This window comes from Solanum pennellii, chromosome 10 (genome assembly GCF_001406875.1).
Source record: "Solanum pennellii chromosome 10, SPENNV200".
Lineage (NCBI taxonomy): Eukaryota > Viridiplantae > Streptophyta > Magnoliopsida > Solanales > Solanaceae > Solanum > Solanum pennellii.
In genome coordinates, this window is record NC_028646.1 from 548549 (window position 1) to 570115 (window position 21567).

General features: G+C 36.0%; 2 protein-coding genes across 2 annotated transcripts; one reads left to right on the forward strand and one right to left on the reverse strand.

The window, feature by feature from the left end:
• Positions 1–1957: 1957 nt before the first annotated feature.
• On the forward strand, positions 1958–7245 carry LOC107002197 (probable protein phosphatase 2C 6). Its single transcript, XM_015200115.2, has 5 exons — positions 1958–2492; positions 4004–4381; positions 5613–5730; positions 5845–6068; positions 6194–7245. The coding sequence occupies exons 1-5, from the start codon at positions 2193–2195 to the stop codon at positions 6839–6841; spliced, it is 1668 nt and encodes a 555-aa protein (XP_015055601.1). The 5' UTR covers positions 1958–2192; the 3' UTR covers positions 6842–7245.
• A 237-nt stretch (positions 7246–7482) lies between these two features.
• LOC107002196 (peroxisome biogenesis protein 5) lies at positions 7483–20685 on the reverse strand. Its single transcript, XM_015200114.2, has 15 exons — positions 20314–20685; positions 18468–18596; positions 18231–18387; positions 17558–17751; positions 16253–16501; positions 15572–15694; positions 12774–12938; positions 12208–12404; positions 11466–11712; positions 10626–10710; positions 9802–9911; positions 9300–9524; positions 8637–8702; positions 8100–8194; positions 7483–8018 (listed from the first exon to the last, which is right to left on the reverse strand). Exons 1-15 carry the CDS (start codon positions 20425–20427, stop codon positions 7940–7942), a joined length of 2235 nt encoding a protein of 744 aa, XP_015055600.1. The 5' UTR covers positions 20428–20685; the 3' UTR covers positions 7483–7939.
• Positions 20686–21567: the final 882 nt, after the last annotated feature.

Consider the following 21567-nt stretch of genomic DNA (forward strand, 5'->3'; position numbering starts at 1 on the left):
TGTATCAGGTTTAAATTTAATAGAGATTAAAAAAAATATTAGGTAATTTTTCTTATTTATCTTAATAGAGTTTTTTGGTACATGTTGCTTGTATTGTGCATCGGATTGGGTTCATTCGTGAAGACCTAGTAATACTCTTTGTTTTATTTATTTTTTTTTAAAAGAAGATAAGATATACCTTTTTCTTCTTTTTTCTTTTGGTGAAGTTTTCGGGTCAGAAATAAAAATTTACGATTATCTCGACTTCCTTTGAGTATAGTTCTTTTTTTTTTTTTTGCAATTAGTCTGACTAAGTTTGTTTGGCTCCAAATTTGGTGGATCTATTCGTGACGACCTAGTAAATGATATTCATTATTTCTCAAGAAAATACGTTTTTTTTTTCTGGAATTTTTGAGACAAAATATAAATTTAAAATTATTTCTGACTTTTCATGTACGTTCGAATCTGATTGACTCCAAATTTCATCGGTCCATTCGTGATGATCTAATGAATGATAATCATTATTATTAAAAAATATGTATCACTTTTTTTAAAAAAAAAAATTGAATAATATTTTGTATGTATTATTAATTCATAAATTTTTCGAGATGTGTGATTGAGTCCAAAGAACAAAAATAGTGGGGCATGACAAAATATTGTCCTTGGATTCTATGTTTGTTAAAAGGTCATGGCTCTTGATAGATTCTGTCTTTGAGCCATATTTTCATTTTATAATAATAATAATAATAAAATATATATTTTTGGTACAACAAAATAACAACAATAATAATATATGATATGCATTGAATGATCAATTTCTTGTTGTCATGCACTGTATATTTTAATTTCTTTATCACATAGTAATAATTAAAAAATAATTATATTGCCAACTCAGTATGTGTAGTTTTTAGTGTCTTGTTCTATCGGAGCGAATCCATTATTATAATTATATATTCTCTAAAATTTAATAATTTAAATTCAATTCTATATTTCTATTAAAAGTGAAGTAATACACACATATATATATATACATATATTTATAGTGACGGAGCCAGAAATTTCATAAAGGATGTCCAAAAATAACAGCTTGCTATATTAAGGATGTCCAAAAAATGTTATTTAACCATTTTCGATATTATTTTACTTATATATATGCTATCTTTTTCCGATAATGGACACACTTACCACTATGTGGCTACGCCACCGCATATAATAATAGAGTGGTTAGATCTATATATATATATATATATATATATATATATTTGATAACATAATTTTATGTTCACATAAATGTCAGAGTAGATTTTTAAGATAACAAACTCTATAACGTTAAAAGTAAATAACTAGAATTTGATACAATGTAACATACAAAACTCGTGACTAACTAGCATTTTTTTAGTAGTAGCTTATGCCCGTTTTTAATATCTATAACTACGGTCTATATATAATCTACATTACTTTATGAAAAGTAAATATATAAATTAATCTTCTCGCTATATTCATTTTAAATCTTCTTCACTATTCTAACTACTTTATCTAACCGATATTACAGTATCACAACACGCAATATATATAATACAAGTAGCTACCAAGATTACAAAATTATCATATAATTATAATCATGTCAACAACTTATCTTACCTAATAACCACTTTCGAATAAAAAAGTTATCCCGCTATTATTTCTAATTATAAAAGTTATGAGGCAAAATGTCAATTTGGAAACATAAAAAGGATGTTTCACTAAATATATAAACTAGTGGGACTGGTTGTGTAATTTTCAGAACTTTAATAATTGGCGGACTGAGGACCCAAGGAACAAAAGTCCAAATTTCATTTAATTTCAAATATTTACTTTTCAACAGCACACACGACCAACTAAATATTTTATAGCAAAAAAACAAAAAAAATTAAATTTATTTATTTATATTTATATAATCTATAGTTTCGAAAAATTAAAATATATTTAAACATAAACAGTTCATAAATTCTATACCTACTCATACTTTACACCCTCACCTGATTATTTTTTCCATCTGTTTTTATCTGTAATTTTTGATTATTTTTTTTTGAATATCATTTTGATCTTCGTTGATTTCTAGGGTTTCTGTAACAATTTGATTAACAAATTCTGTTAATTTTATAAGAATCAGTACAAAATGAATATGAATTAAGATTTTTGTAGTGAATTTTTGAGTTTTTTGAAGCAAAAAAATGGGGATTTGCTATTCTTCAAGTTATAAAGGGAAGAAGAGTGAGGAGAAGGACTGTGATAGTAAGAATGAGAGCAAAAAAATTGATTTGAAGTTGAGGAAGAGCAGTTCTAATGGTGATTTTAGTACATTTATCAGTAAGTTGAGCAGCAGCGGAGGAGGAGGAGGAGAAGGAGCTGAGGAGAGAGGGCTTCAACAGATTCCGGGAAGGTTCATTGGGAATGGTGCTAATAATGTTGGTTGTTTATATACACAGCAAGGGAAAAAAGGTATCAATCAAGATGCCATGATCATTTGGGAGGTTTGTTTACTTAACTCTGTGGGTGATGAAATGGTGCATGTGTGTTGTTTTCCCTAATTTTTTGACAACTGTGGTGTCTGGAACAGTTTGCGTGTAACTTGAGTTATTCGATGTGATACTTGCCACCTATCAAGTTCCACTAGTAATAGGCACTAGCTAACTCCGTACACTAAGGCTATGCCAAATGGGAAGAAGGGAAGAACTCACCTAGTTTTTTTGTCTTCGCTGGTATTTGAACCTGAGACCTCATGGTTCTCAATCCACTTAATGTACCTGTAATATTCACCATTGTGGAGTCTGGATGCATCCTTGAGTGTGAATCTGCTATTTGTTTATTAACACCTAAATGTGTGTGTAGAATTGAATTTTGGTGATACTTACGATGTCAAATATGAAATTAGATTGATGTGTATGCTTAAAGTTATACCCTTTTAAGACGAGGGTCTATTGGACACAATCTCTCTACCACACAAAGGTACGAGTAAGGGCTGTGTACATCTCACCCTCCCTTTTAAGACGAGGGTCTATTGAAAACAATCTCTCTACCACAAAGGTACGAGTAAGGTCTGTGTACATATCACCCTCTCCAGACCCTACTTTGTGGATTATACCGTGTATGTTGTTGTTGCTTACTGTAATTGTATGGGCTTCATTTTGGAGTTCATTATGCTGATTTGAATCGGATGAATAGTGCTGAGTTTATTTAAAGGATTATGCTTCACTGTATATGTCAAAATGGAATCCCACTTAGTGTTAACAGTTGAATCTTCATAGGAGTTCATCAGAGATTGATTAGGGAGGAGTAAAATGATGAATAATCTGAAAATGGACAAATTTCAAGTTTTTTCATTCTCGGTGATGGATATTTTTTCTCTCTATTTAGTTTGGCTTGAGCTTCCTTTTAAGTAGCATCCTTTGGTTCTTGAGTTTCATTTTAGCTTTAAATTTCCAGACTGCTCTATTTCTTCTAGTGCCGTTTTATTTGCTTTTGGGTTGTGGCTCGTTGACTGCATCATGTTGGAAGTCATGAATCTAAAAGTTGTATCTTTTAACTGTCTACACATGTCTTTTTGTTCATATGCTCCTTTGATTTGTCAGGTGGGATAGCTGTCTTAGAAAAACAACTTTACTGCATATAACCAATCACCAAATGGTAGTTTACTCGAAGATCTTTATCCCCGGGCCCTCTTCGCAATTTAATTGAGTTCTGCTTAATCTCGTTGCATTGTTGAGCATTGAAAGTTACGTATTTGGAAAGCAAAACTATTATCCTTGTAAGAAGAGCAAGGATTGTGATTTTTGTTTTTGTTGTAACCACTTCCTTTTGGTTTCCAGCACAAACGTTGTGGTGATGATTCTTATAATATGCTGTAACATGTTATCTTCTCCAAAAAAAAACATTAGTTATTATCTCTTGTGTTTTGTTTAATCTGTTATTTGACAAATGATAAATTGATTTGTTCTTGTCTATTGGGTCAGTTTATGACTTGGTTGGAATGTTTCTACAATAGAATTATTGTTCGAGAAGCGATACAACCCTATGTGGAGTATTTGATGGGCATGGTCCTCATGGTCATATGGTTGCCAGTAAAGTTCGAGATTATCTTCCAATCTTGCTGCGATCAGAATGGGAAACTAAATCCTGTAGTGATCTAAATGATGTATCCAAGAATGGAAATACTAATGGAGGCTTACATTTTGACGACATTGTGGATGATGATTTGGTTGAATCAGTGGAAGATGAGAACAATGTACAATTCCCAGAAATCCATCTACATATTAAGAGGTCAATATTAAGGGCTTTTAGATCAATGGATAAGGAACTGAAGTTACACCCCTCAATTGACTGTTTCTGCAGCGGATCAACTGCTGTTACTTTGGTAAAGCAGGTAGTTACCATAATCTTGGTTTCTTTTTAGCTTCAGCTAGAATTGATGCATTTAAAACTAGTGTAACTTCTTTGAGGCTGGAAAGCAGTGTGGTCCATACTTGTCCAATATGCATGGTATGAATCATTGTGCATCAGTATCTAAGTGCATGTATAAAATAGTTTCTTCTAGTAAATCATTCAATATTAAAATTATACTTACGCCAAAGTTACATGTGAACGTGGTTTACTCCTGCCAAGTAAAATTCACAATGCGCACAAAAATATGAACCCCAGATTCTCAAGCTTTTTCATATAAATAGAATCTGCTGCTCATTATTCAGTCCCTCCCAAGTCAATTTTTCTTGCATTAGACACGCTTTGTGAGACACTAACCAACCAAAGAAGGTAACTTTCGTTGGGCCTGTAGTCTTCCAGATCAGCCTCCCAGACCACTATTGTGCTTACACCGGCTGAATAGCATTTAGTATTTTATAGAATGAGCTGATAGTAAAAGAACCATCCTCACCTATAATTGGCCTATCACTTTTACTTGTCCATTTTTTTCTTAGGGCCAGAAAAAAGAAGTTCATTTTGATGTTTATTGACTGCATAGGTTGGATTAAACATGAAGCTGTAGTATATTGACTCATATTCTCTTCTTACATTTAAAGACCTAACACACTGGTATTATGAATCAACATGAGATGGAGTTCACTATATAGAGGAGGACCTACACTTTATACATGGGCCTCTCTCTTTCTGCTTGATGATTTATTTATAGTATACTTCTACTTCCATGTTCAGTTTGAACTGGGCAAGTTATATTCAGCATGATCCTGTAAATAGTCTTAGTGGCTTGCACCTTAAGATGAACTACAGACAGTGTTTGATGTGAGCTTATTTCTTATTGTTGTTTACAAATAAGTTGGCTACTGTTTTGAATTCATGTTCTGCAACCAGTATATATATGCCAATATGTAGTGAGAACATTCAAAAAATATTCTTGTAAACTGGAAAGTGCATTTTAGTCAACTATTTCATGACTGTGTATACGTGAAGTAGTGTAGAATTTTGGATTGATGAATATCTCTGTTGACCAGGATATGATGTTGAAACATTATACTTTCAGAAAATAATATCAATTGAGTTGGTAGGTTTGCACATGATTCTGCTTTAGCATGGTTATATTTGCATCACTAATTGCTTAGCATCTTGAAAGAGGATATAACCAATCTTCTGAATGTCCTCAGGGCCAGGATATATTTGTTGGTAATGTTGGTGACTCGAGAGCAGTTTTGGCAACAAGAGATAAAGACAACTCCTTAATGGCTGTACAGTTGACAGTAGATTTGAAGCCTAATCTTCCAAGTCTGTTTGTCTCTTTCTCTTCCCCGCCCCACCCAACACACAGTGCACATTAGCTGAAGCTGAAATCTTTATTTCAATTGTTTGAACTCAGTAGTTTCTGTCTTCTGCTTGTAGGAGAAGCTGCTAGAATCCATAAATGTAAAGGAAGGGTTTTTGCACTGCAAGATGAGCCAGAGGTTGCACGTGTGTGGTTGCCAAACTGCGACTCTCCAGGTTTGGCAATGGCCAGAGCCTTTGGTGATTTTTGTCTCAAAGATTTTGGGTTAATTTCTGTCCCGGATGTGTACTATCACCACATTACCGAAAGGGATGAGTTTGTCCTCCTAGCAACTGATGGGGTATTCTTCTTTGTCTCATGTTGTTTAATCCTGCCTCAGCCATACCGAAAACACACAACATCTTATTCTTTGTGATACCACATTTATATTTTTGGATTCTTAATATTTTGACTTCTGTGATGTAGGTTTGGGATGTCCTTTCTAATAAGGAAGCTGTGAATATTGTGGCCTCCGCTCCAAGTCGTGCAACAGCTGGCCGAGCTCTTGTTGAATGTGCTACCAGAGCATGGAGGCTAAAATATCCAACATCTAAGAACGACGACTGTGCTATAGTATGCCTTTACCTAAACTCAACACCTGAGAAACCTGATGTCAAGGTGATAAAAGATCAAAATAAGCTGACAAATTCCCCTGAAGCTGAAATTAAGACAAATACTATAAATGGAAACAAGCTGACAAGTTCCCCTGAAGCTGAAATTAAGACAAATACTATAAATGGAAATAAGCTGACAAATTCCCCTGATGTGGAAATTAAGACAAGTACTATAGATAGAAATGTTGGAAGATCAGATACTGAAGCTCTTTCAACATCTGAGACTGCCGGTTGTGAAGATCTCAGTGAGATAGTTCCAGTCGTTGAGTCACTGGAAGAACAACGTCCGGTTAAGGATCTTGGCCAGTCTAAGAGAAGTATCGCTGAGTTCCTCTCAACTGCACAAGACGATGAATGGTCAGCCCTCGAGGGAATCACTAGGGTTAACAGTCTTCTTAGTCTTCCTAGATTCTTGTCTGCTGAAAGAAGGTCCAACAGTTGGAGAAGAAAATGGTTATGAGACATCAACGCCTCGATATCATTGGTATCCCCTGTTGCTGCTGTCAGAGATCTGTAAATGAGACTTATAGGTGTAGCTTTTCAGTTAAATTGCCAAATTAGATGGCCGAATAACCTGAAGCTATGTTGTTCAGACCCTCTAAAAGTGGCAGCTTTTGGAAGATCCGACTCTGGACAGACTTTTGAAGATTCAGAGCAACACAGGCCTAAAGTGACAGATTGTTGATGTTCTTATGAACTGTCCAAGTTGTTAATTCTTTTTGGTAGGAAAAGTTGTATTTGTTGCTTAAATCTGTGTGCAAGGCCATAAAAGAGGGATCAGTAGGAAATGACTAATATTTGTTTGTGTAGTTTCTTTCCCTTTCCCTTCTGTCTTATCTACTTCAATTGATTTCCTTTTGTGCAGTTATGAGCTTCTAATTCACTCCAGGTAGCACATATCTAGTTTTTCTTGCCATTTATCCTCAGTTTTATGTGTGTTTTGAACTTAGTCTTGTGTGACTGCGATGATAAATGACGACGAATAAACATCTAAATTAAATCACCTTTCACCTCTTTGACAGTGTTGCAGAGTTCTTATGAACAAGAAAAGGGAAGAACTCTTTTGGTTTGGTGAAGGGTTCCATCACACTCCCAAATATAACACGAAATAGTCGAGGAATTTCCCCGGCGGATACCAGAATGAAACACCATTTCACAAGATACGACTTTACACTAGTTGTCATTACACTTATTTATGTTCTCTTGCGGCTTTATATCTTCAAACCCCCACCCAAAACCCACCTTCTCAATAGTTTATTATTTCTTTACATAATGATTTCATTCCTACAATACAATCACTGAATGATGGCAGATGTAAGCTTGGCACTATGCTAGTTCCGGACCATTGTCATGTCCTCTTTTAACTTCTGATCTCAAGGGGATAAACAATATTATAGCTTGCAGGCGTTGAGGGATCCAATGAGCTATAAAAACAGTGATTATAATTATTGCAAATCAAGTCCACAAGGCTAAAGAGGATTGTGAATCTTGGAATCCTTTAAGACGAGGAAAATCGAATGCTTCTACTCTCATATCACCATTTTAAGACCAAAGTATATCAGAGAGGGAATTCCTTCTGGAGAACATCAAGATTACGCGAGTCACATGCTTCCAACATATCATTTCGAGATGCACAGCTGCCAAACAAAATAGGATTAAACAAAAACGCAGTTAATGAAACTGCAAACACATGGAATTTTCATCATGTGATGTTGTACCTCAGAGATATTCTCAAATATTGCCAGGCATTATCTGCTTTGGGATTCATTGCTAGTGCCCGGACATAATAACGGATGGAATCCTCATACATACCCTGAATGCAAAAGAATATGATTAAATTATACGACATGGACTTCTATAAACAAATGAAATAAATTAAGCTTGAGGTATAAAAGAAATTCTATTTTTCTAGATGAAAAAAGAACACAGCATTGCACTGCGAATAACAGTCAGGAACATGAGAGAGAATGTTGCAATCAGAGGTCTCTTTGCCTTTGCTCGGGGAAACTATTGATATAAAACAACTTCATGATTGGAATTGTTTTTTAGGGGGGATGAGTGAAACAACATCATGGTTGTATCTCTGCACTTCAGCACAAGATTATGAGGACTTATAGATAACAACAAAATAATCTGATCAACTGCGCAGATAATACCAGAATCACAACCGAAGTTCGAAAAACATGCCTACTACTATTAACTTGGGAATGAAGTGTAAAGTGTGGCTTATAACTTCCAAAGGCATAGAATATCACCTGGTTGGCATAACTGATGCCCATGTTTGCCCATGCACGTACATAGTTAGGCTTTATATCTAGCGCCTGAGATTCAAAATTGAAATGTAAATAAATCAATTGTTCTTCAGACAAATCTACAGATATGGATATGCACACACAAACAGGATGGATGATACAAAAGAAAAGGCATCATATGTGAAAAAATCTAATGGTGGGGATCTACCAAAAACTTCTCCATAGCTCAAAACAGTAAAGTTACAGCTTCATCTGTACCTAAGATTCTATACTTGCTCTATTGGACTAATACATCTACAAGGAGTTCAAGTACACATCTAAGTGCATAAGAAGCATTCAAACACGTATATAAAAGATTCAGATCCAAGATGGCCACAACAAGTTCATCTGACGGGTAACATCTTTCAGTTCAGCACACGAATATACTGCTACCAATCCTGGGGCAATTACATTGTAGAATTGCAAAGAGTCAAAACTAAGAATATCCACACATTCCCTAACTGTATTATATAGAAGTACACTTGTATTAGCACGGTCAATATCCAAATCATAGGTGCCTTCTTGTAAGGTTGTAAATAAGCAACAAGGTAATATATCCAGGAAAATTCACCATTAGATGTCCAAAATAGAGGAAAATGAGTATTCATTAGGTGAAATGAAGAATACCTGCTGATAAGCCAATATTGCATCAGAACTCTGCACACTGTTAGCTTGTGTTGCACCAAGCTTATTCCAGAGTGAGTAGTCCCTAGGTTTGAGCTCTAGTGCTGTCTTAAAAGACTCTATAGCTCTGTCATATTCTCTTGATAGATTGTATAACACCCCAAGTACAATGTGTACGTCAGCATCCTCAGGTGCCATTTGAGCTGCATCTGTAAACAATCTAGCTACCTGTATCACATAAAGATAAACATCTCAGTTAGTTGCCCTTCATTTACAATTCCTATGCTAGACTCCTTCCATCCTCCGATCCCGACAAAAGAAAAAGAGGATGCAGAAGAAAGGCAAGAAAGAGTAGATTGGCCACAATAGCAAAAACTAGAGTTACATTTTAGTACTTTCAAGTTTAAAATGAACCCTCAACAACATTCAGCGATCGAATACTTCAGGATCGTATCCACATGAGAAGGAGAACACCAGAGGAGGAAGAGAAGCTAAGGAGTCTTACATCAGCATGATAGAAAGAAATGGGCTGCTCCTGAGGCGCAATACTCCCATACTTCGGGTGGTGGCGTAACCAACTATACAAATACTTCAATGCAGCTTGTTGCTCCAGTTCTGGAAAATTACAAAATAGGAAAATAATATCTTTTTGAATAAGCTAGAATTAACAATCCTTCAAGAAAAAGATTACAGACTACGTGTAAAATCAGGATAACTACAATATCTAATAAAAAAGTCACACTCTGGATGTTGTTGTGTTCCTCATGAGAATGGATGTCCATTGCCCAATTATGCTATGTACTTATCATGGAGCAAACATTTCTGAACTCAGTTTGAGACTAAAAAAAGCAATAAATCTAGAGGGCCAAAGATAATGCTAATGTAATCGAACATTAAAGCCACTACAAAACAAAGTCGCCTCAATGCTCCACGTCATATGACTATATTAACTAAACAATAATCCTCTTGCTCGTCTCCTTGTCAAAAAAATAATTCTCTTGATCTTCTATTTATGAAGTTTCAAGTACAGTTAGCAATCATTACTAGGAACCTATATCACATAAGTAGCAATAAAGTTTGAACAGTATCCTATAAAAATCTACGCCGATCTTAATTATTTTTTCAATATGAACCCCAGACACTCCCGTCCAAGAGTCAACGGTGGCCTTTTTTCCACTTCGCTCCTGTGGTGCGACTCAGTACTCCAATCTCTTAGTTGAAGGTGGATGGTCCTTTCTACTATGCTTCCCTCACTTATTAAAAAAAGGCACATCCACTACAATTTCAAACTTGAAATAATAAGCAACCGCCATTGAGCTAACTACTTACCATTTGTATGACTTACTCCAAGGGAAAGAAGAACTTCCAAATTTGCGGGATCAGCCTCCTGTGCCCGCATCATAGCAGCTATAGCCTGTGAAAGATGATTATGATGTTATGACTTACAAACATATTGAGCTGCGCATTTTTACTCAAGGAACACTAGACAGAGAAGGATCCAAATCAAACATATCAACATGAATCATTATTGCATTGGTTTCAGCACCAACTCCCCACATTTGCTTCAAAATTAAATGGTTGATGCTACTTGGGAAATAAACTATTTTCAGAATTAGGTGATCTCCAATCAAACAGCAAAAGATGAGAGAATCAATGCACACAATTCTTCAGGCATCACAGACCATATAACAGTGAAACAACTAAAATCACAAGTTCAATAGGTGAGACTGTCTAATAGAGATTAGGAATCAAAATTGTAGAACAGATAATGCCTTGAGCTTGATTCAGGGGAACCTCGCAGATTCAAGGGTCTTGTATGCCAATTACCATTTGGCAACCCAACAAACACATTGAAGGTAAGTTCGTGTCAAGAAAAAAAAAAGAGATCAAAAACTTGGTGGTGAACCCTTCTTACAATGTTATCTAATCATATGTAGCATACTTCTATCATTCAACAAGAACCAGACATGCAACTTAGGCTTTTGACCATCTCAGGATCTTCCGGGTTGTATCATAACTGCTAAAGAAATATCTGATACGAAGATAACTATAAATAAAAGACCTTATGTTTTATAACCTCTTCTTGGCATAGGAATTTTTTAATTTGGAAATGATTCAAGAAAGATGCATAAAGATTAGTGAACGAAGAATGGCTAAACTAATGTTAACCTGTTGATCATCATCGTTTTCAGCATGTGCTATGCCAAGTAACCTCCAACCCTCAGCATTTTCAGGGTTCTTCAAGACTTCAGCCTCCAAAGCAAGAACTGCTTCACTTAAGAGACCCTTACGAAACAATTCTTGCCCTTCTTTTAAAGGATTAGGATGACCAACATAAGGGTTCATATCAGAGAACACATAAACTCCCCTCGATGCGTCTGATTGCTGCTTGAGAGCAGCTTGCTCATTCATATACCTATTGGAAAAGAACCAAGCAATAAAGTCAGGGAAATGCATGAACCTTGCATAGCGGTAAGAAAATAAAAAGAAACAATGGATATGAATTGGGTTGCCACTTTCTGCCAGGAAAATACAGATTTAAAAAGAAAAGGATAAAATGAAAGAAATGGGCAAAAAAAGGGGAAAGCCTCAGAAAGAGGGAGGTACTAACACGGAAGGGGATAAGGAGGAGGGCATAGAGTTTCCTTTCCCCTTTCAAAACATATTTTCCTTATAAAAAGGGCAAAGCACAAGAGAAGACGGACGTGATTAAATGATGGATGAAAAGCATAAAATCACCAAGAGGAAGATGAACAAAAAAATAGGAGAAATTCTTTCATCACAGGTGATTCATGGTCCTCATTTTGGAAAAAATCATAATATGCCAAAATTACAGAAATCAGTACTTGGAAAAGTAACACGAATGGAGTGCCAGATAATTCAGATTTTTCTCGAGCATGGCTGAACTTACTCATCATAAGCCTCTGCCCAACCATCAGCAGAGGTTTCACCAAACGCTCCTTCAGCAACTTGACGCCCAAATTCATCTGCCCAATCATCATTTACATTCAGCTTTGAAAATTCACTTACCCACTCATCATTTACAGATCCATGCTGCGCACGTTCAGCAGAAAACTCATTCACCCACCCTTGTGGTCCACGAGAAAGCTGAAAACAACAGATGAAGCGTACAAACATCAATGTGAAAGGACTTGCTGATAACATGTTAAAGGAGATTCAGCAACCACAATCATGTTTCAAACCTCGTACATTAGGTGTTCTCCTCATAGAGTAATAACAACTGCCACACAACTAGTCAACAATTTAACAAGGAAACCTCCAAATAGCTTATACATTATCTCAAAACATTTTAGGTGAGGAAATTCCAGGTTCAACAGATCTAAACGCATTTCATACTCATGACTCATGAGATCCTAGATAAGACATAACCCACAACTTCTGGAATAAGATAAACACATTCAATGCTTTAATCCATACATCCAAAAAAAAAAACACATGCAAAGAACTTCTACTTGCCTCCTCATGTGCAAACTGATCAGCCCATGATTGACCTCCATTATGCTTCTGTTCATATTCTGCTGCCCAATCCCCAGAAGAAACTGTAGCAGGCTTGAATTGATTTTCTTCAATAGAAATTTCACCACGACTCATCTTGGATACAAATTGGAGAAACTTGGAATTCTACATGAATTATTAAACCAGTCATATACTACTGCAGGTACAAATGCAATTAAAAACAAACAAAAATGAACCAATGAACAAAAATATTTATCTGCTAATATCTCCTCCACTCGATATATTCTACTCAATTTGTTAAACAACCCTCATTACATAGGAAGTATGTCCTTGTGATGGTTCAGGTTAGCAATCAGTTTCTGATTTACTTGATATTTAGTAGTCACCATTTCCTGATACAGGCAGAACGCCACCTGTGTGAGGTAGCTCACATAGCCGATCCTAAGCCTGAAAGGAGGCTTGTAGTCATGAGATATTGCAGAAAAAGCACTTTCAAATTGCTTATAGGTGCTTGTTGTGCAATGAGGCAGGAGAGACAAACAATCATTTATTTCTTCATTCCTCACCAGTGTTATCAAAGGCGAAAAGCGCAAAAAAGCTCTAGGGTCCGTCGGGGCTTTAAGCGCAAAACGCAAATAAAGCGTGGACTTTAATGAAAAAAGGCGCAAAGGGAGGAAAAAATATAAATATATATGTTTAGTCCAAGACTATTAATTATAAACATGAATGACAAATATATGACCAATGAGATTGAATTTTTTTAATTATAAAGTGAAATATCAATTGTTTAGTGTCAATTCTTCATAAGAGGCTAATTGGCAAGGAAAGGTTTGTCTTAGAACCTTGATGACGACACTGAAGCGCAAATAAAAAGAGGCGAAGCGCTCAATATGTTTTGAGCGAGGCTTTAGGGCTTAAGCGCGCTTAAAGCGCGCCTTTGATAACACTGCTCCTCACAGTTGTGGTCTTTGTTCCTCAGTTTAACAGAGACCAGTTGGTAAATGCCTGAGCATACGCAGATCAGTTAAGCCGCTGGAAGTAGTGGTGGAGAGTAATCCCCTCAAATATTTGGGGACAATTGGAAAGAAAGGAATGGAAGATGCTGTGAAGACTGGGCCAACACAACTCAGAAGATCAAATGAAACTACAAGCAACTTTCTATTTTTGGTGCAAGAAACATTGTATAGAAGAAGCTGAACAGCATAGATCTTTTAGGCTCACTGTAATTAGTTACTTTTTGCTTAACTTTGGAGATCTCCAGCACAAGGAGGGTTGTAGTAGGCTATCAGCCAGCTAACACAAACTTAGTCAATTTATAGTGAATCCTCACATTACTATAGTAGATACCATTGGAACGTGCTCATCTAGCCACACTTCACATTGGCACCCAGGTGTGATGAAGAATAAGCAAAGTGTTATACGAGGGAGTATGAGCAAGGGTTCCCACATCATGGTCAATTGTAGGAAAAGAAGTTAGTTTCACTGCATCAGCATCCAAGTGTGGTGCAAAATCAGGAAGGGCCCCTACATCATGGACGGGTATGGGTAAATAAGCGGGCTCGGCCTCATCCACGCGGATGTAGTGCAAAATAAGAAAGAGTTCCGCATTGTGGTTGGATGAGGATAAAGGAGCTAGTCCAAGAGAGAGAGAGATTCAGGTAGGCAGCTGGAGTATTAAGGTATTTTTGCGAGAAAGTCTACAGAAATATTGGATGCCTTAATAAAATGAGAGTCAACATTGTACGCCTACAGAAAAATAAATGGACAAGGCAAAATTCTGTCTAGAGGGAAGAAAGAACACAAATTATGGTATTGTGAGATCAATGAAAATACAGATGTCATGGAACTATTGTAGAACCAGGACATGAGGATAGGATAACCTTATTTAACTCTTGTATGGGAAAATGAGACAATCAATGTTAATAAGTACATATGCTCCACAAATTGGATTAGTTTGTGGAATCTAAAACTAAAATTTGGGAAGATATGGACACCTTCGTTTGGGAATCCAGGCAACCAACATAACTTTTTAGGGGGAGACTAAATGGTCATGTGATAAACGATAGTTAGCGCCTTAACCTAGACCATGAGGGATATGGTTATGGAATAAGAACAATGAAGGAAAAGAGTATCCTAGAGTTCATTCTAGCTTATGATTTTTTAGAAGAATTTTAGCTTATGATTAGTTGTAGCTAACATTATTCTAAAAAAGAAATCATCACCTAATAACTTCTTAAGTATGAGGGTAGTCATAGTAAAATAAACTTTATCCTTATTGGAACATTGATAGAACCACGAGGATTGTAAGCAACCGAGAATTCGGTGGTGGGCGTTGAAGGGAGCTAACCAGCTAGTGTTTCTAGAAAAACTATAGGAGGAGGGAGCATGAGACATAAAGGGGGATGCAGACATCCTATGGAAGAACATGTCAAGTTGCATTAAAAGTAGCAAGTGAAGTGTAGCTTTAGAGGGTAGAAGACATGATGAGGCCCTCTTTTCCATGAATAGTATGATGATCTTTTGATACGTAAAGTTACTTCAAACGTCCCTATTCCATGCACAAGAAGGTGTAGACATATGAAACTTTCAATAAGGCAAAGAAAGATGGAAGGTGGCACATGTCGAAATAACCATGATGAACCTAACAGTTGATCACTTCTGGTACTATACTAACCCTTAACTTGGGGGTGGTCCCAATTGCCCCACAAGCTTTGATAACCGGTCAAAGTACGCACAAAAGAATGACAACATTTATTTAAGCAAACAATAAACACTAATGATAAGCCTTAGCACAAAACCTGAAATTTCGGGTCACTGTTTTGAGCTAAAGTATGGGCCAACATGCGTGTTTGTTCCATTGCTGCTAGATTAGGAATATTTGCACCTCTCATTTGACCAATCATTCCAAGTTGGGATTGCTCCTGCAATAGTTAGAAATTGTACCCATAAAAAAACAGATAACATAGAAAGATGAGAGTAAGATAAAGGGAAATTGGAAAGAGAGGGTAGCAGACATCATGAGTCCCTCTGACATGCATGTGATATAAGCCACGCCTAATTAAAAAGATGAAACACAATTAGCCTTAATGTGTTCTCTGAGCATGCTCCCTGATATTTGAATACGGTATTGTCTGTGCTTCCACCTCTATCCATGATTTTGTGTACGCGTAGGTGAACATCTGTGTTTCTGTATTGCTTCTATATAAGGATGCTTTAGTCTATGACTGCTAAAGAATACAAATGCTATAAACATAATTAGTAAGCTCTCTCTAATCCACCTCCCACCATGTGTCCGTCTACATATAACTGTACTCTCTACTCAGCTCGGGTGCATTTTGTTCAGAAGTTTAATCTGACAGCTTAATAGAACTCGTATCCAAATTATATGTATTTTTTCAGTAAAGATCCAAATATTCTATGATGAATATAGTTCCACCACGCATGACATTCAGAAAGCTAGATACTTCTCTTTATCTTACATGCTCAAATTCAGATGCCCAGCCATTAGCACCATGTTGTTGTTCAAATGATTGGGCCCAAGCATTGGGGTCAGCATGTCCTACTCGGTTCTGCGCAAATTCATTAATCCATCCATCTGCAACATGAGGCACAGGTTTCATAGCTAATGACTCATTCCAATACTCCTCAAGCTCGGGATATCTTCCAGGCACAGGGCCCCTTGCCCTAACATGATTATCAATTTCTAATGAAGACAATAGAGCATTAACCTGATGAATAAGACAGTTAGTTATACAATAGTTATAGGAAGCAAAATAGATAAACAACAGTGAGCACAGACGCATTTTAGCACATTTGAATAATTGAAGGACCAAAGCAACACAGTACAGTATTACCATTGAAACAACCCTCATTTCTCTCGCTCATCAAACCATAGTATTCTGTCAGTGGAGTTGAAACAACAATTATTGTTATTTCTTGCTCACAAAACACATTCTTCTCAGTCCTCACATCTGTTTGGATTTCCTAGTTACCTTTCAATTTCCTTCATTTTTTGATCAAGTAAAAGTATTTTCATTCATAAACATGGCATAACGATCCTATATAAAAGTTACAGCAAAAAGTAGAGAATGTACAAAAAGATATGATTCTCTACAAACTCCAACGCAATCCTCTATACATCAAGGGACTTTTGTATGAGCACCAAAAGAAAATAAGGGAACGAAGTAGAGAACTGCTTCTCAACTGAGAGAAAATCGACTCTACAGCTTCAAAAGCTCTCCATTTCTCTCTCTCAAAACAACCCACATTAGCACAAGTGGAACCATATTCCATGCCCCATCAATTTCCTTTTTATAGTACAAAAGAGCTGAGACGAGACTTTCTGTAACTGCCATGAGTTCGGAAAGGCCAAGACTTACATATACAAAATCTCACAACTAATAATGAATTCTTTTTTTTTTGTGACAAAGAACTAATAATATATTCTGATGGATGGAAAATACAAATTGCAAACGCCATTATTCACACATCACATCACCAAAGAAAGCTACTTCTTTCTGTTTTGGATATTTACTCTGAACAACCAGACGGAAGAGATGGTTATCATTTATGTCTTCCATCAACTAACCAATGTCTTCTAATACCATACTAGATTTCTAGTTCGAAAAAAGGTAAAATCTGTTACAAAAGACTGGTGAAAACTTTTTCATGGATATCTGAAATAGTTCAGAATTTAAGACTGAATGATAGTACCTCAATGTCAAAATTGAGTAGCAATTTTTTTAATAAAACAATTGAGTAGAATTACATAGCTAGAACCAAACCTGTCCATTTATGAAGTCTTCAGTTTTACCAGCAAAAAAATGTCGGGCCATGATCGTGCTACGGTCCCGTATGCATTGCTTGTCACCTTCTGATAAACCTAATAATGGTAGTGAAGCAGGACGAAACGGAACACCACCATGACCGCTGTTGACAAACGAGTGCAAAAAGCTTGACAATACTTGTTGTGGAGGCCCTAGATTGGGGAAAATGCAATCAAACTCATATGAACATACAACAAAAGTTCATGAAATTAGTTCCTCATATCATACTATTTTCTTCACACATACTGGCAATCACCATCCACATAAACTTATCGATATTCACTAGTTATCAACAATAAAACGAAAGCACCAGGTTGGAAATGTGAAATGCCCACCAGGTACAAGTTCAATCATTTTCTCTGATGTGCCTTTTACCTATATGATTAACGATATCGATATCTATCATGTCCTTTGAAAAGTTGAAGCACAATAAATGAACTTGTATAGGCTTCTCAACAATCAAATATGAGTATCCTCCATCCACGGTATAATTCACACACACATACACATACAGGATCCTTCTACTACAGTTTTTCATTGCCATATTGACAAATACACACAACAACCCATTTGCATAGTAGTCGTGTTCAAATTCATAAAAGTAATGATTGAAGAGACTGTTTAGTGTTACCATTCAAATCTGGTTGAAGCCGAGCATGCTCCAAAGGGATGTTTGTCATGTTCTGACTTCCATGAGGAAAAGGAAGTTGAGGCCTTTGTATCTCATCCCAAGCATCAGCAAGCTTATTTTGATCAGCAGAACGGAACCCTTGAAGGAATTGGGAACCCTGAGAAAGTTGTATTACAAATGAGTAATGCACTCAAAGTTGGATCCCTCCACAACCCACAAGCATCTATATACATTAACCTGAATATTAGGCTGAAGTGGATGTTCAAACTCTGATCCTGGAAGCGAGAGAAATGGCTCTTCAACACCCGCAAGGAAGTTGCCATTGGACGATGTACTTACTGATGTAGGGATCTCTTTTAGCCTCTCCTGTAAGAGAGATGAACCATCAATCAGGTTAATGCAAGTCCATAACACATCTACACACAATACACTTTGAACCTTAAATGTCTTTTTTTTTTTATGACAAGGGAAATCCGCAGCCGCTACCCTTTGGGTGCGCACAAGGTAAAACCCCCGCTCCTATGCAATAGCTTGCAAACCACGTAGGAGAGGTAACCTACACTAGGTAAGTCCGGTGCAACGAGCTCGACCCAAAAGGCAAACCCCTTGCTTTCACTGGTAAGGGGTTTCGAACTTGAGAACTCCAACAATGGAAGTCCCAAGCCCAAACCACTGGGCGACCCCGAAAAGTAACCTGAAATGTTATTTAAGCACTTTTGTCCTTCTCAGGCTATTTCTGTCAACAAAATTTTTCAGTATAGATACATCTGTGTAACCAATACAATTAACAACTATGCTGATGCTAGTATAGACTAGACGTTACGAGACGCCTATTCCTAGTGTAGAGTAGACATTAAACTCAACTACAGAAAGCTCCGCTGGGATTCACAATTAGCAAGTTAAACTAATTCATCAGCAATTTACTTGAAATGTGCATCAAACAATACATCCATTTCGGTCTGAAAGTGGGATCGATAACCTGCTTGCTTATATATGCTCCAAGATATCATAGTTATCAGTCACTTCCCAGTCAAGAATCATTCAAAAGAGAAACCAAACAATAACCTTATCGAGGTTTACATAGTTGAGTATTTATAGGTACTTCAACCCAAAATAAGTGGTCTTCCTATTAGAATGGACTACACTCAACTACATGAAGTTATGCACATATACAAAATTAGCAAATTTGAAAAAAAAAATCAGCGATTTTTAGGAATTCGGAACAAACAAGCAGCTAGAGGAAACACATGTAAACGAATTTCTTCATGTATGAGATTGTATATCAAATAATCAATCAGTCAACTGCACCTTAAACACAATGATATATATCCATTTCCTCTTATTTAATATTAATAAGCTGCTTGCTTATATGCTTCAAAAATATCACAGTTGTAACACTTCCCAATCATAAATTATCCTAAGAGCAATCAAACAATAACTTTATCGATGTTTTCTCAGCTGAGAATCTATATGTGCTTCAACCTATAGAAGAAGTGATGTGCCTATTGAAGTGGACTAAATTCAACTACACAAAGATCAGCACAGATTCACAATTAGCAAATCGAACTAATTAGCCAGCAATTTAAAGGAAATACACAATGTTGGTGTAGTAGTGCTTAAAATCCAACACATAACAAACAAACAGCTAGAAAAGCATTTGTGAATGAAATTCTTAGTGTATGAAACTGTATATATAAATAAATATACCGCACCTTAATCTCAATTATATACATCCATTTCACTCTGAATTCAATATTAATAAGTTGCTTGCTTATATGCTTCAAAAATACCACAGCTATAGAAAATAACCTTATCGAGATTTTCTCTATTTGAAAATCTATACATGCTTCACCGACTAAACTCAACTCAATTAGCAAATCTAACTAATTCGTTAGCAATTTAACACCACGTAAGCAAACAAGTATATAGAAGACATGGATGAACAAATTTCTTCATGTATGAGATTATATATCAATCAATCAAGTACAATATAATCTTAATCACAATAACATACATCCATTTCTGTCCAAATTGAGTATTCATAAGCTGCTGTTTCACGAAGGAAGAGAGAATTACGATATACCTGAGTCTTAGATGATGAACCGATGAGTGCGTTAGCGAGAGCACCAAGTGGATTAGAAGAAGAAGAAGGTTCGCCACAACTAGGAGCACCGGTGACCAAGTCTCTCATCGCCATGACTTTGTTCGAGTTTTCTTCCCTCTTTTGTCAGTATTATATGATATTAAACGAAAAATTGTAGTCGATTGAAGGGAGGAGAGATGGTGCCGGCGGTGAAGAAGACGACGGTCGACGGAGGAGACGGTGAGGTGTAAAACTTGTTGTGTAGTGATTGTGTGGGGCAATATAGGGAAGGGAGTCGTGATTATTTGTGATAGACAGAAATTGGGGTTTGGTCGTTTTTATCGCTATTGGGAAATGTGACCAGCAGGCTAACTCTTTGTTTGGACCGTTTCGTCACAGATTTTTCAAGTAATGTTCGGAAAAAAATATAGTTTTTATCTATATAATTTGTTATTATTTAATAAATGTTTCAAAAACTATTTTTTTTTTAATATTTGGATTAAATTTCATTAATTGAATTCTTTCAAAAATTAAAATTTTATATCAAACTTTTATTATTTATAAAAAGGACAACTTTCACATATAGCAAACATAAAATTCATATTCGTATACTATAGCAAAGTTTGCATAATGCACTCCATAGCAAACATATAATGTATAATTTGCTATACACATAAAATTGAAGCGAAGTGTATAAAACGAAAAAGAGAAAGAGGCTTGGACAGAGAATTGTATAAAATGAATTGTATAATTATAAGTGTATAGAATGATTATATACAATTTGAATTTGTATAAAATGAGAAAGAGAGAAAGCATAAGAGACTTGGGCAGGAAATATACAATTGAATCGAATTGTATAAAACGAGAAAGAGAAAGAGAAAAATTATATACAGTTTGAATTTGTATAAAACGAAAAAGAGATAAAGGTAAAAGAAACTGGGCAGGGGAGTATTTTTATTGTATAATTATAAGTGTATAGGACGAAAATATATGTATTTGCATGTGTATATACAATTTTCTCTCGCTTTATACAAATAGAAATACAATTTATACATTTCGTTTCTGTTTGTATAAACGAGAGAAGCGAGGGTGGCGAGCGAGATTAGGGAGAGTGGCGAGCGAGATCTGGGAGAGGGGAGAGAGGGCAAAAATATATGTATTTATACAATTTCCTCTTGCTTTATACAAATAGAAACAAATTTTATACACTTGTATTTGTATAAAAAATGAGTGGAAGCGAGCGAGAGATGAGCA

Excerpts from the sequence above, each read along its gene's own strand:
- LOC107002197 (XM_015200115.2), top strand. The coding sequence starts at position 2,193 with ATGGGGATTTGCTATTCTTCAAGTTATAAAGGGAAGAAGAGTGAGGAG. Across the intron at positions 4,382-5,612 it reads CTGTTACTTTGGTAAAGCAG|GGCCAGGATATATTTGTTGG; the intron begins GTAGTTACCATA and ends GAATGTCCTCAG. Across the intron at positions 5,731-5,844 it reads TTTGAAGCCTAATCTTCCAA|GAGAAGCTGCTAGAATCCAT; the intron begins GTCTGTTTGTCT and ends TTCTGCTTGTAG.
- LOC107002196 (XM_015200114.2), bottom strand. The coding sequence starts at position 20,427 with ATGGCGATGAGAGACTTGGTCACCGGTGCTCCTAGTTGTGGCGAACCT. Across the intron at positions 9,525-9,801 it reads TTTCTTTCTATCATGCTGAT|GTAGCTAGATTGTTTACAGA; the intron begins GTAAGACTCCTT and ends TATGTGATACAG. Across the intron at positions 8,703-9,299 it reads CAATATTGGCTTATCAGCAG|GCGCTAGATATAAAGCCTAA; the intron begins GTATTCTTCATT and ends TTTGAATCTCAG.